The sequence below is a fragment of the Acipenser ruthenus genome, chromosome 2 (assembly GCF_902713425.1).
Source record: "Acipenser ruthenus chromosome 2, fAciRut3.2 maternal haplotype, whole genome shotgun sequence".
Taxonomy (NCBI): Eukaryota; Metazoa; Chordata; class Actinopteri; order Acipenseriformes; family Acipenseridae; genus Acipenser; species Acipenser ruthenus.
The window spans coordinates 58,588,671-58,607,918 of NC_081190.1; the positions used below are offsets into that span (position 1 = coordinate 58,588,671).

The following is a 19,248-nucleotide window of genomic DNA, read 5'->3' on the forward strand; positions in this document are numbered from 1 at the left end:
TATAACAAATCCAATTTAAAAACAACATAAACTTTCATAATGAAAAAATACAAAGGGTAATTTGGCAAAAAAATAAATATTCAAGGTATTTTTACTAAACCCATCACACACCACTGACTAATACATAGATTAGACTAGAGGCTTAGATACAGCCTTAGCACAAATAAGCAATGTCAGTGAAGGGAATGTTTTTAAAAAAATCCCTGAACTAACTATCAAAGACAGATTTTCAGGCAAACTGGCTGAAGATTTACGCGTGACTGGAGTTTAATAACGATAATGATCAAATTAGTTGTTTGGTCTGCAATGTCTGTGCAACTGTAGTTTGCTAACCGCTGTTACAAAACCTGTACAAACAACACGGCTTTGAAAAAAAGAAAAGAAAGAGAAACTTCATCAGGCAATGTAGAGTGCTCTGCATCACAATGAACAGCTGGATGTACATAATGTTAGATTTTTACATTTGAGAGACTATAGTTTCACAGTTCTTGAAATTTACAGTTGCAAAGGATTTTACAGTTTTGTTATGGTGCATTGCTGGACACTCAATTCAAGAAGAAAAAAAAAAGGTATGCTGTTTTAAAGCATACACATTCTAACCCCTTTCTTTAAAGCACATGTTTTACTAGTTAAGAAGCAGAACTACGTAAGGTAGTGAGGATATTACACAAAAATAAATTAAAACAGTAACAGATGCACTTATCAAGATTTTATTTCGTTCACTATTATGTTCTCTCCTACTTGTTTCATAACGTAGAGAGCTGCTACGTGAACCATGTCATAGCTACTTGCTCAGTTTTTTATTTATTTTTTGGTGTAAGAATTTGAGCAAAATTAAATGATCTACGTATTGTGTGTTTATTTTTAGCGTTGGTGTTTTCGGAGGAAATAACACCGAAATTACAAAACAGCAACGGTCATTGAAATGTATATAAATTAGCAATTTCTATACACTGAAGACATGAAAGGAGTTAAGGTGTGCAATTTTAAGCCTGTTCTGTCACAATTCAATTTCATTCCATCTAATCTCTTTTTTCTGCAGTACTCTATTTGACAACTGTAAGTTCACATTATTATTATTATTATTATTATTATTATTATTATTATTATTATTATTATTATTATTATTGTCTGGGATGCATTGTTGTGCACCCATTGCTTACCTGAACATTAAGTAAATCCTAGAACACTTTGCTGACATTTTACACAGCTCTTCATCCTTCTTTCTTTTTTAAACGTTTTGGAGTTGGCACGGGGCTCAAAGACACAAAAATCACAGGGTGTCCTCGGCTCACCGCGCACCAGCAACCCCTGTAGCCTGGCCGGGCGCCTGCAGGCTTGCCTGTAAGCTGCCCAGAGGTGCGTTGTCCTCTGACGCTGTAGCTGTGAGGTGGCTGCATGGTAGGTCTGCAGTGTGAAAAGAAGCGGTCGGCTGACGGCACACGCTTCAGATTCTCTGAAGCGTGTGTTCGTCTTCGCCGCTCCCCATCCAGATAAACACGTGCGTAATGTGGCCATCTCCAGATTAAGTAAGTGATTACCAGTCGGGAGATGACCACGTATATATGAAGAGTGGATCAGCTGCTCATCAGGGTTCAGTGTTCAGAGGAGGACCGAGACAAGAACTGAGAAATAATAGCGTGCAATTGCTACTCGTGCTAGATTTCGACCAGCACGGTACTTGTTTGTTAAAAAGTTTGTCTGTTTTGTTTTGGCCAACACGCCTTTTTATTTTGTTTTTTTTGTTTTATTTAAACATTTTATTTATAATTAAATATGCACACAGTGCTTCAACCTGCAGTTACTGTGTCTGTCTCTTCCTGGTCTGACGTCACCACCAAGCTATCCGTGACAGTGACCCAGAACACATTTAAACTGGTTTTCATTAACCTCTGCAGGGGCAGATGACAGATATTGTTAAAAGCTGTGCTGGTAAATTATAAGAAAAAGCAAGAAAATCACATCTTGTCAAGAAGTTTTATCATGCCATTATCTTAATTACTATGTAGGTTCAATTACCATTGTAAAATGTTTTCTCTTGATTGGGGGAAAAAAAATACAATGATGAGTCACCTTTTCCTTAAAGAAATGATTAACACTAAAGTCATAGATATAACTACTGTTAAATAAATGATTTTAATTATAAGGTTTTGTTTTTCATGTATTGAACACTCCATATCAGGTTATTCTATTTGAGACAGCAGGTTATTAACTGAGCATTTATGTGCCTTTTTAAGTCTCTTATGTTCCCGACGTATTAGCAGAAGCACTAATCCAGGGCAATTTACAATTGTTACAAAATATCACAGTACAGAGTATCACATTACAAAATACCACATTGTAAAGTATCACATTTCAGAATATCACCTTACAGATTAGAGCAGTTTATTGTAAAGTACAATGAAATCAGTAGCAAAAGAACAAATTCAAATAAGAGCAAAAAATAGAGAAGACAGTAAATAATTATGTGTAAGAGCGGGTTATACTAAGAGCAGTTAACTGATAGTAAAAATATTTCCTTATACGAGTAAAGTCCAGGATGAGCACATAGTAAGTACAATGAATGGAAGAGAATGAGAGCAAGTGTGTACGGATACCTATAAGAGTAAAGTCAAATACAAGATACAGGAAGTAGTTACAATTAAGAGCAGTAGTAGAATACAGCAAGGTATGGAGCAGTTCAGTGCAAGTACTAGTACAATTAGGTGCCATATAGGCCAGTATAGTTGAGAGTTGTGAGGTTTACAGATGCTGTCTGATCAGGTGTGTCTTGAGGAGAGGAGGTGCAGGAAGGTGGTCAGGGACTGAGCAGTCCTGATATCCGTGGGTAGGTCGTTCCACCACTGAGGGGAAAGGGTGGAGAAGGAGCGGGCTGTGGAGGGGGGGTACAGCTAATCTGCCGGTGGTGGAGAAGCAGAGGGGGCGAGAGGGGGTGTCGGCAGAAATGGTAGTCTGGAGATAGGAGTGAGCAGAAAGGTCAAGAACAAGATTTGTTAATTGGATGCAAGCAGCGATAGGGAGCCAGTGCAGAGTGGAGCAACGGTGTAGCGCGGAAGAAATGAAAAAGGGAAAAGACAAGGCGAGCAGCTGAGTTTTGGATGAGTTGGAACGGACGGATGGCAGAGGCAGGGAGGCCGGCCAGGAGGGAGTCAAGGCAGGACAGTACCAGGGCCTGAACTAGGAGCTGCGTAGAGTAGTCCGTGAGGAAGGGACGAATTCTGCTTATGTTGCTGAGGAAGAAGCAACAGGAGCGTGCCAGAGTAGAGATATATTCTTATCAGTTTCCTTGAATATATGTATCATTGTTTAACAATAACAATAATATTACAATTATATAGTCATTTAGACGGATCATAGGCATTGTTCTCTGTTTCATTTTGTTGTGCTAGCTTGCTGGCATATTATAGATCATTTTCTTTGACAAATTCATAAATGTTTTATCAATCTGTAGGTATGAGCAGTCAGTGTGTGACAGGATGCGAGTGACGTGGTGCAATAAGTACAATGTCCAAACCAGATTCTCCCAAAAGTCAGTGATTTATTTAATAAAGTCCAGAAACAAAATAACAAAAATAACAAAAGAAAAACACTCCTAATCCACGATGTGCACAAAAACTGTGCTCTGATATTCCAGGGATTGTGGTAAGTGGTTGGTGCCGTGCTGTGAGGGAAGTGCTCCGGGGCTTGTGCTGGCTCAATGGCTGCAGCCCCTCGCTCCTACTCCTCCGCTGTAAAGACAAAACACAGACAGCACGTAACACAAAACAAAACGAGAACAGCTCCGGCTGGTGGCTCATTCTCTCAGCGCAAAAGCAAAGGTACTAACGTAGCTGCTTCTCCTTTGTACCCAGCAAACTCCTCCCTGTAGTCAGTGCGTCGCCATGGTTTCTCCAATAGAGGGCTGCCCCGCAGCTGACTGCAATGGAATCGTCCGGCGTACTTGCAGCTATGCGTCCCTCCTAATATGGTCACCTTCCGGTTTCCACCTGCCACCGAGGTGGCAGAGCTAGGAGGCAGCATACCCTCACCTTTACACAGCACCCTTTCTAGTTGGGAGGGAGATTTACAGCATTGATCCTTTCTCTCTTTATTACACAGTGTTTTAATGTAATTTAAACCACGTTATAAAATGTATATATACACATACGTGCAAATTATTATACATGACTATATTATTTCTTTTGACGACACAGTATTTGTCAGGTTGAGATGAATTGAAGTTTTCAGGTCCTGATAATGTATAGACTGTAAGCATTAATATACCAAAAACGTTTTTATTCATGGATATGTATATAGAGTCTACCCTCTTTATACCGTCAGGTAAGGGCCATGGGCAAAAACAACAACAACAACAAAACACACACACACACACAAAACCTACTATGTTTGCAGTAAATTCAAACATTTTATTTATTTAGTTCTACAATTACAGTATCTCCAGGCCATTTTAAAAAAACATTAATTGTTTTTAAAACTACAGTACTAGTTCTTAACAGAACAGTAGGTCTACTAGTGACATTTTGTCATCTTTTCCCATCTGTATAAACATACATGGTTACTTTTGGGGAACAGTTTATACTTAAAAAAAAAAAAAATAATAATAATAAGGGGGGGGGGGGGGGGGGGGTATAACGCGGGACAACTGTAGATACGTATGTTTAAAAATAAATAAATACCTGCAATAGGAGTCGAATTTCACTAATGTGAATATTCTGTATAAAACAGGCGATGCTACGTTCGGTATGATTCTTTTGTTGCATCCCATATCACATCAGCAGTGACAGAAGAGACACTTATTGCAAAGCGGGAGGGTTTTTTTTTTTTTTTTTGCACACACTTCCACACCCCTCTGTTGCGATCGATGCAGTGCACAAAGTAGATGTTGATAAAAGCCCGGTGTATTAATACAAAAATAACTTTTAAAAAGTAAACATCAAGAAATAATAAAGACAAACGTGCAATTAACAAGCGTTAAGAAACTTAACCTCCAAAGAAATGTACACGTTAATCGCAGAAGTTAACTGTGATTAATTGACAGCCCTAAACCATAAAACATATATTCATCAGCATTAAATAAGAATTCAAACTCTGATCAACAGTACTGTAGAGTGTAGAATGTATGAACTTCCTTCCATGAGTCTCCACACCCACATAAGTGCATTGAGACCAGCTACAAATCAATGCTTCTATTTGAAGGGTGGAGACCAGCTCCACTGCCTAATTGATGGGTGGGTGAGACACTCGAACACTACAGTAACAGCAATTTACTGCCAAATGTTGAGACTCGTGAGGCTTCAAACCCAAACTCAACATGCAATATTAATTACGTTTTAGCGGGAGAAAGTTAATGGAATAAATGTATAATCATTAGTGTGATTTGGTCCTTTTAAGAGGGCATGTTGTTTTGTTAAATTTAGGCAGATCATTTACATAAATAATTTTCCGGCATCAAGTGAGAAATGTTATGCCATGTTCCTTGAGTAAGAATGTTGATTTGCTGAAAGAGTTTTCACTGAATGGCATTGGGGGGATGGCACTGACAAATTTTAATTGTTGTAAAAGGCAACATGGTGAATGTAATAGTGCACTGGGGTTTTTAATAACAGGTTAAAATCTGACCAAAATGTTTACAGAAACAAGTTAGAAGAAAGGGATCAACTATGAAGATGGGATATAAACAAGGACAGTTCCAAAATGAATCTTTAATGTCAGTTAAGAAATTAAGTTTCAAATAGCTGTCTTTAATAAAAGTATACAGAATTGTTGTACCAAAAACAACATTTAGCTTGTAGATAAAATAAATAATTGCATATTCAATAATTTAAAAGGTTGCTTTATAACATATTTTCAGTAATTGTGGCATTGGCTATATACTTGACTCTCACAAAGTCTCTTTGTATTCATAAAAAAGATCTAATTGCATATGGCCATTATCCCATTTGGAATTAACAAAACAAGAACATCTAACCCTTTGGTCTCCCCTCAACCTCCCCCTTCTCATTTATTGATTTATTTTGCCAAAGATATATCTACCAAATGTCTCTGCTAGTGAAACATTTTGTAGACAGTAGCACAAATGTGTTTAAAATGGTGTAGTAGTTTTCCTAGAAAGATTTGAATCAAGCAGTGTTTAGTTTATTTGTTTAATAAACAAATATATCATTAAATTCCATGAGGATATGGCCTGCCAATACATAATAACTTGTATACATTGTAAACTGAGCTGTACAATAAGTTGGTAAAAGAGTTTTCAAAAGCTGTATCACACAAACCTTTTCATGAATTACCAGGTAACAAGCAGTATGTCATATGCAGTCTTTTTGTTCTTACAGTAGGCTGTGGCTAAATGCCTTTTCAGCTGACCATGTTAATGGTTTAGAGGTATGGCGAGGACCAAGTGGCATTGATTTCCGTTCTGCTTTAATAGATTTTGATTGGGAAGACCTAATTTGTGTTGTTCCATCTTGTCACCCCTAGACTTGAGCTTGGCAGTCAAGTAACAGGCAATAGGCTATTTACTTCTATATTATTCAAACCTTCAACTTGCCTTGTTAGACAAGCATCAAAAACAAAATACTGTATATGGTTTTTACTCCTTTTCTTTGACTGAACTTAGTTGATTGGCTTTTTTCATTTTATTGGTTTCAGTTGAAAGAAACTAATTGGAAACTCCATTGTTACCTATAAACGAGTAGGCGGTTTAGCTACCTTGTGTTTGCCTGCTGATGTGTGAAACCTGAAGTGTCTGTAACAAATGGTAGGCTTCTCTTACACTACCCCAATTACTAACTGTATATACTGTTTTTTTTCATTCTTTCTTTCTTAAATACTTCTCTCTTCAAGACAAGCTAATGAAGAATACCAGGTGCTGGCTAACTCTTGGCGCTATTCATCTGCTTTTTCTAACAAACTGTTCTTCACTGTGGTGGACTATGATGAGGGGGCGGATGTGTTTCAGCAGGTAATATTGTGCACAATAATTTTCTCCAGCTGATTTTAATGATTGTAAGCATAAGGGTTCTGAAATGCGATAACTCAGTGCACTGTAACCCAGAGAAACCATAAACGTATTGGTATTGTATAGATAAATACAATAATTAGTCGTAGTGAATTACTGTACTTGGATTTGCTTCAATAACATTTTTACACATTCCCTTTCAAGTAAGAAGTGTAACCATCACTGTAAGGGTATTTACCTTCGAAAGTCTCCTGAATAAAATCTATCAAAGCTGCTCGTAGAGCCTGTGGCGCAGTCATGGCCTGCCCACGAGGGCACAAAAGCACTGCGGTCACAGATCTCAACGCCATTTTTCCTTTCAAGAACTGACCTGACAGGAGAGCTGGTTCAGATAAGTAGTTACTTTTTCTGCTATATATTTGCATTTATTGTGTATTTACACAAATGATATGTGATATTAAAATAATCGCTGTATTAGCTTTACTAATTACGTGTATCTAGAGCTGATTAACTAAATTCGGGAATTCTGGAAAACAAAGATGACCGTGCAACAGCTTCATTGATCATCTGTACCGTGTGCTGCCATGCCAGTGGTTGTAGAAGGCTACGGGAATGTAAAAAAATAAAGAAAATTATAAAAGCTCCAGAGGGTTGTTTTGTGTGGTAGTTTGGATTTTAAAAAAATATGGCTTTTTTGCCAATTCTTTTTTGTTTTCTAAAACAATTTTTTTTTTTTAAACATAGTCTAACTATTATACATTAACAACAAACACTAAACCCCTATTTTTTCTACCACATTTAAGTTTTAAGCTTACTTAAATCAAAATCTATTGATTGACCCACCAAATAAGTACCTTTGTAAGTCTATTTACTAGGTATTTTAGGGGGTCCTAAAAAACGGGGAGCGACTTATACACTGGTGTGACCTGTAGGCTTTTTCCTGAAATTGTTGTCTAAAAAAAGGGGCGGGGGGGGGCACTTATACACAGTTTTTTATGGTAATTTCTTATTGATACTTGGTAAGAAATAATAAAAAAGACCAAAAATGATTTCAGTTATTTTAGACACAATTTATTTCAGTTTGGCATTTCTCAGTGCTGGCAGAACACTGCTTATTTCTCTCCCTGTCTACTCCAAAGTTCTTGCGAACTTGATGACCGCAGGTACCCTTGATTTGCCTTCCATACTGCTGACGCTGTTCTCTATGTTGTCAGGTGTTCCTCTCACTCAAAAAGAGGCAGGGCTTGTACGCATCAGAAGAAGGATTGCAGTTATTGAAAACGAAAATGATTGTGTCATTTATTTTATCATAAAGACTATGACTCAAGTCGAGTGGAGACTTTTGGGTCGGGACTCGAGTCTAGTCACCGAAAATTGTGAATCGAGTTTGAATTGAGTCGAGTTATTACAACTCTGCACCAACCCGGTGCTAAAGTCACCGAACCATCCTGGTTCCGACCCGGTACCATACCGAGGCAGCACCTGTACATCTGTATACTGTACACTGCATTGCTTGCTTCTTGCATCATGCGTGGGTTTTATCCCTGCGAGACATGCAAGGCCAGGCTGCCTGTTGAGGACAAGCATGATAGATGCTCTTCCTGCATGGGGCTACAGCACACCAAGGAGACACTGGTGAACCGCAGTTTCTGTGAGTTTTGTGCACATTTCTCTTAGTGCACGCTGGAAAAACGTCTCTCCCACAGCTCTACAGAGCACTCTGCGTCCCTTACTCCTGCAAAGCACTCTTCCCCATCACCCTCTGTTAGAAAGGTGGCTGCAGCCTCACCCCATGGCTGTGTGCCAAGGGAGACTAAACGACACACCCAGAAAATTGCCCACTGTCTTCCTCATCTTCGTCTGCTTCTCCTTCTCCTACCCCGAGTTCTAAATGATCTGGGCAGCTGTTTAACACCAAAGGAACGGTTCTAGCAGAATTACTGTTAACATTCGGTGCCACCTGTCCCCTTGGGGCCCCAGGGGGCTACGGGCACAGATTGGCCACAGGAGGACATGCTGTCTATCGCCACCTCTGATAAGGTGGAATAGGAGCTGGTGTTCCTGTCGGAGGACGTGGAGACTTCTGGGCTTGATGGCAGCAGCTTCCCAGACCCTTCCATTGGGTCACCTGTGCATGCGCCCTCTGTGGCCTGGTTCTAAAGCAGAGTTTTTCAGCCTGTGTTGAAGTGCGACTGCCTATTGACAGTGTCTCGTCACTGTGTAAGGGCGCTCTCTTGGTGGAAACAGCCTGCCTCAGCATAGCGCGGGGCAGTGTTACCAGAAGGGGGGAGCCTGGGCTAGGGTGCTGTGTGGAATGGCAGAGGGGCGCAAGGTGTGTGGAACCCCCACCTGGCAGGATCTCCACAGTAATGTTTTGGAGAATTGACCTTGCAGAATTTTTTGCACGAGGTTGAGGGAGACATGTGCTTGTCCGTACAGCCAGCACAACAGTGGTGGCTTACATCAACCACCAGGGTGGCCTCAGGTGGTCCAGTCCATCACATGGCCCACAAGCTTTGTCTCTGGGCAGACGAGAACTTTCTCGCACTGCGGGCAGTACATCTGCCCGAGTGACAAACTGGGCGACGGATCTCCTCTCAAGGAGAGTTCACAGTACCTCAGAGTGGAGGCTTCATCCGAGGTGGTGAGCCTCATCTGGGAGAGGTTAGGAGAGCAGAGGTATATCTGTTTGCCTCCCAGGAATCAACCCATTGTCCCCTCCGGTTCTCCATAATAGGAGGCGGGGACCCGCTGGCAGTAGATGCCTTGGCACACCAGTGGCCGAGGCAACCGTTATATGCCTTCCCACCGCTCTCCCTGCTCTCGCTGTGTCTTGATAAAATCAGGCAGGACCAGGCCAAGGTGCTCCCAGTAGCTCCTTACTGGCCCAGGAGGCCGGTTTTCAACCCTGATGCAGCTCCTGAGCAGCCAGCCGTGGAAACTTCCTAAGCGCTGTGACCTGCTCAGTCAGGCATGGGGGACTTTATGGCATCCCGACCTATTGAGCCTGCAGCTCTGTGTCTGGCCCCTGAACGGCTGCATTTGAGCCATCTGGGTCTGTCATTGACACCTTGCAGAATGCCAGAGCACCATCCGCGTGTTCCCAGTATGGGTACAAGTGGGCTGTTTTTCAGACGTGGTGTCTGCCTCGTGGGTTCGACCCCACAACCCGTCCCATGGCAGTTATACTGCAATTTTTGCAGGACCTTTTTGACAAGGGGAAATTCCCCTCCACGTTAAACATCTATTTTGCAGCCATTTCAGCTTGCCATGTCAAAATTGACTTGGTGTCCCCAGGAGCTCACTTCCTGGTGGGGCAATTTTTGAAAGGGGCTCAGCGGCTTCGGCTGCCTATGAAGGACATTTTTCCTCGCTGGCGGTTAAACGTGGTGCTTAATGCACTCATGAAGCCTCCATATGAGCCCATGGATTCAGCTGAGCTGAAATATTTATTGCTCAAAGTGGCTTTCTTGCTTGATATCACCTCCGCAAATATCACCTCTGCTTAATTTTTACAGAGGCCAGAACAAAGGTTATGCTCCGTACCAATCCTGCCTTTTTGCCGAAGACGGTCACGGCATTCTATGTCAACCAGTCTGTGGAATTGGAGACTTTCCCTCCACCTCCTTTCCAGTCTGACAGGGAGCGACAGCTCCATACATTCTGCCCTGTGCGGGCCCTGGCGTACTATGTTGACGGGACGAAAAATTGGAGGCAGTCCGAAAAATGTGTTGTCTGCTTTTGCTATAAGCAGAGGCTGTCCAAATGGATAGCAGATATAGTCAGGACTGCCTATGAGCGAGCCAACTTGCCCCTCTCTAGAAAGGCTCACTGCCCATTCCACCAGGGGCATGGCAACTTCGTGGGCTTTATTCCAGGTTGCATCTGTCAAGGGCACAAGCGTCACAGGCTCTGCGAGCAGCTTTGATACATCTTATTAAGGTTTCGATTCTTTCGAAGGTAAATACCCATATGGTAATGGTTATATTTATATGTCAGGGAACCAGGGTTATGATAATGACCTAATGTTTATAGTCTTCTGTTGAATTTCCATAAGCCAGGTGGTGATATAAATGGTATACTCTTATATATTTAAATAAAAAAAAGAAAACTCACATCAAATGCGACAAAAAAAATCCTTTTTACACTCTGTTTCGTTTTTTAAGAAGCTACAGCCAGGTCAAAGCATGGAATTGCAGGCAATATGTTCTGAAACATGGTAAAAAAGTATACAAACTGTACAGTCGTTTAGTATGGTAATCTATGATTAATGCATACGCTTTAATATAAGCAGAGCAAAAGCATGATGAAGGCTGAACTAGAACTAATTGTTAAGTCGCAGCTCAGCCACTTATCCTGGTGTGCCACAGTCCAACCAGATATTCAAGTATATGTAGGGATTGTAAAAGTCCTAGTATGCATAAATAATGTACTGGTCAAATGTCAATCCCATGTTCTCATTGAAAATATCCTGTTTGTGCTGGTTTAAAGAGAGGTTAACACTGATATTGATGCATTATAAATTACAATAGAAGTGTTTAATTTTGGTATTAAATTTGCAATTAAAAAAATAACTATCAGTATAGTTATATGATTAATTATTGTAAAACAATATACCCTGTATTGAAACCCCCACAATAGTTAAGTGTAGGTTGCAAAGTAAAGTATGTAAATGAAAATAAGTATTTGGCTTATGAAGATTGTAGCAGGTGGATGGGTAGCTCTTTGTAATATTTTTTTTTATAAATGCTAATCACTGTAATCTATGCAATTATGTCAAATGATTAATGCACAGATAATAAATTGAGATCACTGTGTTCTCTATCTCTCCATTTTCCAAAGAGTTGCTTTCTAAATAGTTATATATACTTGCTTGTTTTATGTAATTATGACACATAATTTAGTAATTGCATTCTCTGTGAAATAAATTCTAAAAACTGAACAGTATTGCAAATAAATTCCAGCAAATGTATTCAAGTAGCCAGCAAAGGATTGAATTGGATTATTGATGCTTTTTTCATTCTTTTTTCTTTAAGTTTTGACAAATAATTATTATAATTCCAGCTTGGAAAACTGCAGTAATTTAAATCTGTGCCATGCAACTAGTGAGTCCCCTTAACAAAATACGTCACCCACATCCATGAATTGCTAAACAAAAGGAACAGCAACTGTTTGGTATGCACAATGTAGGCTTGTCTTAATTAACATTTAGAGGCACCATTTCTTTCTTACACAGCTCAACATGAACTCGGCCCCTACGTTTATGCATTTTCCTCTAAAAGGCAAGCCCAAGAGAGCGGACACGTTTGACCTGCAGCGAATCGGTTTTGCAGCCGAGCAGCTTGCTAAGTGGATAGCTGACAGAACCGATGTACAGGTAAGCCACCTGACAAAGCCTGGATTCATTTCTGTGCTTTTTAAGCTGACAAAAGTTGTGCTCTGTGTTTCGAACCTTTGTTTGATACTCAAATAGCGAGTGATGAAATTTTAGAAAGTGCACTACAGGCAACTGTTTGAGATTTTATTTTGTTTCAGTGAGTGGATGAGTTAAAAGGTAACGGTGTAAAAATAAATGTACAGATAACCACGTTTTAATATCACTTTGAAGGGACTGTGCATAAATCTATGGAGTTGACTTCATCAGGTATTCACCAATAAGCTGACATTAAAACACAAAATGCAACACATATTTTTAATACAACAAACATGCCTGATTTGTTGTGGGACTCAATATGTGTAAAAACATAAGGAATCGGTACACATACACATGATGCAATGTTATGCATTCTATATTGTGTTACATTGAATATTTCAAAACTGTACAACAACTTACATAAACTATGTAATCTTATGTTTTTATTCCACAAAGTAATATTAAGTGGGGAAGAAATCAGATGCCATACTGTTACATTTGAGAGATATTGGGCTCTATGTACTAATATTACTTACGTGTTCGTAGCCTTCGTCCTTTGTAGAATTTTTTAGTGCGATGTTCTAAACAGCTCTTTTTCGTGAACAACTACCATAATATCATCTTAAGTTTACGAACAGCATAAATTACTGCTCATTATACAGGAGAGATCGGAATTTTCATCTCATTGTAAATAGATTTGCAACGCCGAAAGTCAAGACTTGGGACTTCCTTCGGGAAGATAAATGATTCGTATAGTGAACAGAAAGAAGTAGTAGGCAAATATAACAGGATCGAGCTGTGGCTTCTGCAGACTCCAACACTGATGCAGCTATGGCACCGGCCAAAAAGAAAGGAAAGCAAATTTTAACAAAGACAAAATTGACCTGTTAGTTAAATGGAGAAAAAAAAAAATCAAGAAATATTATTTAACACTTTGCAGGGTCAAAAAACTTTAACAAAAGAAACATGGGAAGAAATAACTAACAAAATAAATTCACTGGGACAATGATATTAATGATAGACATCACTGCCCTGTGACTTTTGCTAGTGCATTGCTGCCACAATGAACACCTCGTTGGCTAAAATAAAAACCGCTTCAGCATAGATATTTAATTTGTTTGTGTTATTGTGCAGTGCTTATGTTTAAAACCGTATGATATTAATGCTTTGTTTTTAATTGTTTTGTATATTTTTGTTTGTGATGTGCAGTACGAAATAAAGCAAACAGTAATTCTAAATGAAATTGCTGATGTGTATTGCAGCAAAGGCTTGCACAGTTAGACCGTAAAAATGGGGAGCCAACTCCAGGACTGCGATATATCCGAATCCGCAGTATAGCGAGGGGGCGATATAACGAGGGGTGGGTGTAGTTTGAAATGAACAGTCGTAATTCAACTACCGCAGCAGGGATGAAACTAAGTTACAGGAGTGAAAATGACTTTAATACATCGCGGGTAGGTCTAGGTAAGTCAAGATACGAAAAGAAAAATCAATGACACATAGAGCCCAGTAACGGTAGTATAATAATAACCAAAGTGATAGGATCAGGAGCTTGTCCCCTTTAACTCCTATTGGCAGGGCATTTTAATGTGGTTTATAAGAAGCTGAGGGTGACAGTTTTTACTGTATATAAAGATTGGCTACTGAATATGTAATCTTATTTTTGAATCCAGAGGAGAATATATATATATATATAAATTAGATAGATAGTTTGTAGTAGATTGTTAACACAAGCATGCTTCCGTGGGTAATGAAATGCCAGTACTGGAAATTCATTTTAAAGGGACTAATCTAAAGGAATCAATTGGAAGAAAGGTAATACTCCCCATGAAGTCTCTCTGTCGGTATTATGCAGACTCTTGTTAAAGTTGCTGCATCTACAGGGTGAGTAAAACCATATGTAGTAATGACTTGAGAGAATACCGAAAAGCTGTGAGTTGTTGAGATTGATCCATCATAAAAATTCGAAATTGCTTTTTTGGTCACTTGCTCTTGTTTCTGGACATTTAAAGCAGAACTATATAAAGTTATAGAAAATCTGATTTTTACAATGAAGGTTTTGGCAAGGTGTACAGTATGTTAAATTAAGGTATGTGGTTGATTTATATAATGACATTGATATATATATATATATATATATCAATCATTTTTTTAGATAATTATTATAGTTTTTTTTTTATCACCAGATTCGAGTGTTTAGACCTCCAAACTATTCGGGTACTATTGCATTGGCACTTCTAGTGTCTCTTGTTGGTGGTTTGCTTTACCTGAGAAGAAACAACTTGGAGTTTATTTACAATAAGACTGGCTGGGCAATGGCAGCTCTGGTATGTAAGCATTTTGTATTCAGTAAAATGTTCTTCATTTAAATATTAAAGAGGATTGATTTACTGTCTTACATTTTTTAGTGTGTGGTGTTTGCCATGACATCAGGACAAATGTGGAATCACATACGTGGGCCTCCATATGCACATAAGAACCCGCAGAATGGACAAGTGGTAAGAGAACAGCTTTGTATAAATTATTATTTCCAAAATGCAGTGTATAAATATTACTGTGCTTACTTCAATTTGTTAGGTAAATCTTAAAGTGACTTCATCAGTTTTACCCTATATTTGTTGGTGTTTTAGAAATTACTATTTTAATTAACAACCATCTCAACGTTTGTTATTTCCTTGTTGCTTTGGAAGAGGATAGTTTCTAGATCTGTATTTGTGCAGTATGTGTTAACCCTGGTCAAATTATTTAGGCCATTGAGAAACAAAAAGTTGTTTTTTTTTAAATACTGATTTACATAAAGCTCATGAACAAAAAAGAAAAAAAGCAGACTTCTTTTGAGTTGTTTTACTTTATTTCTCCTGATATTCATGTTGTGAGCTGATTTAAATGTACACTTTAAACACATAAAGATACATGTGTTTTTGTTTTGTAAAACGGAAATGTTGTAGAAAACGTATTTGGTTATAATTTAAAAGTTTATTGCCAACCTCAGTTCCGCTAATTTATTTCCATTTCTATAGCAAGCAAAAGAATGTTAAAAAAAATTGTCAAAAAAATAAATGTGCAGTGAACTTATTGTTAGATTGAGTACATGATTGTGGAATATGAGATCATGAAGTAATCTCAGGACACAATGATTTAGAAATGTTTTCCTCAATTGAAAACATTAATATAACTAATGATTTTTGGTGTAAATTATGTATTGCATATAATGTACATTAGTTTATGAAAATTCTGAAATGTGCACCTCTCTGAAGCACAGTGTTAGTGTGCAGATCATCTTTTGACCCCAAAATAATTTGCAGTAGTTCATAAAACCTACTTCACTCCATGATTTAATAGGCTGGAGGTGAGCTGGTGACTCACAACACTATCAAGTGTCTTAACTATAGCTATTTAACCATTTAAAATGGTAATCAAAAATTAAAATTAAAAACCACATAGTATTTTACTAAACGTTTAACTGAAAATATCCTGTTTAATGGGGCTCTTGCATTGATGTATTCATTTAAAGCAATTGATGCATTATTAACCACTGTATTCAATGTAGGATTTGAAATAAATAGAGTAGTAAAATATATGTGTAAAAAAAAACATCTTGGTATTAAAAACATACAGTTATTAATGTTAAATGCGCATTATGCTGCATTTAAAATTTAAATATGAATCTGATCTAGACAGAATACATTTTTTAGACTTAAAAATACCTAAAGGTAAAAACAGCACCTTATAAACCACTGTATTCAATAAACCAGTGGATCGGAATTCATTACTTTTGGCAAAAAGTCAACATCCTCGCTCACTGATAAGAAATATACCGAAAGGTCAATTCTTACAGGTAAGAAGGAACTGTTGCACAGAGTCACAATTTGAAATGAAATCTGAAGAAATGCAAATTATTACCCGAGGGTATGACGACCGTATTCTTAAAGAAACAGTGCACAAAGCTAAAGATTGTGATTGAGAGATGCTTCTTAAAATGAAAGTTAAAAACACAAAGTGATCTAACTATGTGTCTAAAGATATGAAGGGGATTTTTTTTTCAAACATTGGCAAGTACTAAAACGTGATTATTCCTTGAATTCAGTAACAGATAAACTACCCCATATTGTCTTTTAAATGTGCAAAAAACATAAATGACAAATTGGTTAATTTATTTAGTCCAAAAGTGGACAAAGCAATTACATGCTTATCTAATCCACCGGATGGTCATTTTAATCACCCATAATCAGGTAAAAAGATAAAAATTCAAGGTTTCATTAATTGTAATACTACAGGAGAAATTTACATATTAACCTGTCCATGCGGACTGGTTTACATAGGTCAAACGAAAAGAGCCTTAAAAATAAGGGTCTCTGAACATAAAGCAGCAATCAGGAACCAAAATCAAGAATATGCAATAGTCAAATATTATTTAAAAAAAAAAAAGCTGGTCACGGTTCATCTCCACATTCATTACGATTTGTGGGTGTGAAAAAAGTAACTCTTCCAACTCGAGGTGGGAATTTGACACTTTTGTTACTATGGAGAGAAGCATACTGGATATTTGCCCTCCAAACGTTAGAACCAATTGGCCTCAATAAAGGAGTCAGTTTGTGTTGTTTAGTATGAAATCTCTGATTTAGTCAGATATGCCAGTTACATTATGTTGAAGTGTTTTCAGTGTTGATATTTTTTATTGTATGGATCTGTGGTATACTGTTGATGAAACGTATAGTGAATTAACTTATGTCCTTTCATATGAAATTATCAGGATGATATAATTTAGACAAATATGTTAATCACATTGTTAAGTTATTTGCGTGTTGACTTTATGTGATTAATTTAAATTGTGTGTTTTAAAAGTGGTCATGATTGAATTTGGATATGTCAAATGCAATATGCTGAATCAATTCTAATATTTAAAGAATTACACTTTAATTTATGTGGCAGATTGCTGCTGAATGTGTATATATACATAGGAGGCTGTGTGGTCCAGTGGTTCAAGAAACAGGCTTGTAACCAGGAGGTCCCCAGTTCAAATCCCAGCTCAGCCACTGACTCACTGTGTGACACTGAGCAAGTCACTTAATCTCCTTGTGCTCCGTCTTTTGGGTGAGACGTTGTTGTAAGTGGCTCTGCAGCTGATGCATAGTTCACACACCCTAGTCTCATATCTTGTAAAGCGCTTTGTAATGGTGGTCCACTATGAAAGGCTCTTTATAAAAATGCCATAGTTATGGTTGCAGTGATGTTTGCATTATAAGCCCCTATTTTGTACAGCTCCAAAAGTGGGGTTAAGTTCAATTAATCTGCCTGCCGTTTTGGATTTCAGGTCTGATTGGTAGGCTGAATTTTTTCTACAAGTTTTATGCTATTCTGTCTGGTAGTTTTTGAGCTACAGCACTTTTTAAAAACGGGTGGTTTTTCATATAAGTTAGGTGCCGGGAGAGCGTGTTTTATTATTCACCTGTAGGTAAAAAACTACTGGACAGTTACTACTCCCATTTGGAAAGTTACTGCATCTAGTTAGTCTTTAGTGCCTTTTGTGGGTGGGGAGCTTTAAAAATTTGTATTTTAATATAAAAAAGTACTTTTAAAAATGAATGCGATGCATGCGCAGTTGTATGATTTGGTAACCGTATTTGTGTAGTTCTGACGACTTGTAACAATACAATCACTTTGGAATGCTCTCCAGTTTGAACTACAGCTCCCAGAATGCACACCGAACGGCTGATCATAGTTAGCATTTCAAGCTTTTCACAAGCGTAAGAAAGCATCATATTGTACTGTACAAGTAAGTAAATAAAAAATAAAAACTGTGTCAATCAGTGATAGAAGGTAAACGAGTATTTAAAACCTACATATACATTTAGGCTGAGAGACTGTGCGCCAGAGCAGCTATAAATAATGGTGAAACATTTAAAATAGGCCAAAAACGATTATTTACCTTCCATTAGGCTTACAAAAGTCAAACCCTCACCCATATAACCACATTTTTGTCTAGAGGAATATGTTTTTGTTTTTGTAATTAAATTTAACATGAATGTTCACATAACTAATCACATAACAAATACTCCACCAAGACTGCCCAGATGGACATTATATTGGAAAAAAAATTCTCTGTGCTGGACTGTAGCCATCATGCTTCTTGGCATACACGCCAATGTAGACACAATCATACACAAAACAAGTACACTTTCATTGCGCTCACTGTCACTCAGGTCACTCTTTGCACTATTGTCTATAGATTTGAATATGTATCTCACTCAGTAAAAGGAATGTTTTTTTTTTTTTCTAGAACAGTGCCATGGAGAATGAGGACCAAACTCTGCTTCTTTGTCTCATTGTTGTCATATGAGTTCCAAAGAATAGCTGACAGCACAATATTATGCATACCGATAAACACACCCAGGTAGTGTCCTTCTGGGAAGTCTTCGTGGAGCATTTGTCATATGATAAGTCATTACTGATGTCATGTATGATTAAACAATTATACCAAACAGGTGCTAATGATCATCAATTCAATATGTAGGTTGAAACACAATCATTAACTGAAACAGAAACAGCTGTGTAGGAGGAATAAAACTGGGTGAGGAACAGCCAAACTCAGCTAACAAGGTGAGGTTGCTGAAGACAGTTTACTGTCAAAAGTCATACACCATGGCAAGACTGAGCACAGCAACAAGACACAAGGTAGTTATACTGCATCAGCAAGGTCTCTCCCAGGCAGAAATTTCAAGGCAGACAGGGGTTTCCAGATGTGCTGTCCAAGCTCTTTTGAAGAAGCACAAAGAAACGGGCAACGTTGAGGACCGTAGACGCAGCGGTCGGCCAAGGAAACTTACTGCAGCAGATGAAAGACACATCATGCTTACTTCCCTTCGCAATCGGAAGA

At 38.2% G+C, this 19,248-nt stretch overlaps 1 protein-coding gene across 3 annotated transcripts in view; it reads left to right on the top strand.

Annotated features, from left to right (window-relative positions):
* LOC117409610 (tumor suppressor candidate 3) overlaps positions 1 to 19,248 on the top strand; it is a 112,947-nt gene that overhangs the window by 45,003 nt on the left and 48,696 nt on the right. For 2 of the 3 annotated variants that reach the window (XM_034015897.3, XM_058997773.1), the window contains exons 3-6: positions 6,844 to 6,961; positions 12,195 to 12,335; positions 14,558 to 14,698; positions 14,780 to 14,869. In XM_034015897.3, coding sequence (XP_033871788.1) covers positions 6,844 to 6,961; positions 12,195 to 12,335; positions 14,558 to 14,698; positions 14,780 to 14,869 — 490 coding nt within the window. The remainder of the gene's footprint in view (positions 1 to 6,843; positions 6,962 to 12,194; positions 12,336 to 14,557; positions 14,699 to 14,779; positions 14,870 to 19,248) is intronic. The other variant, XM_058997774.1, reaches the window with a different exon arrangement.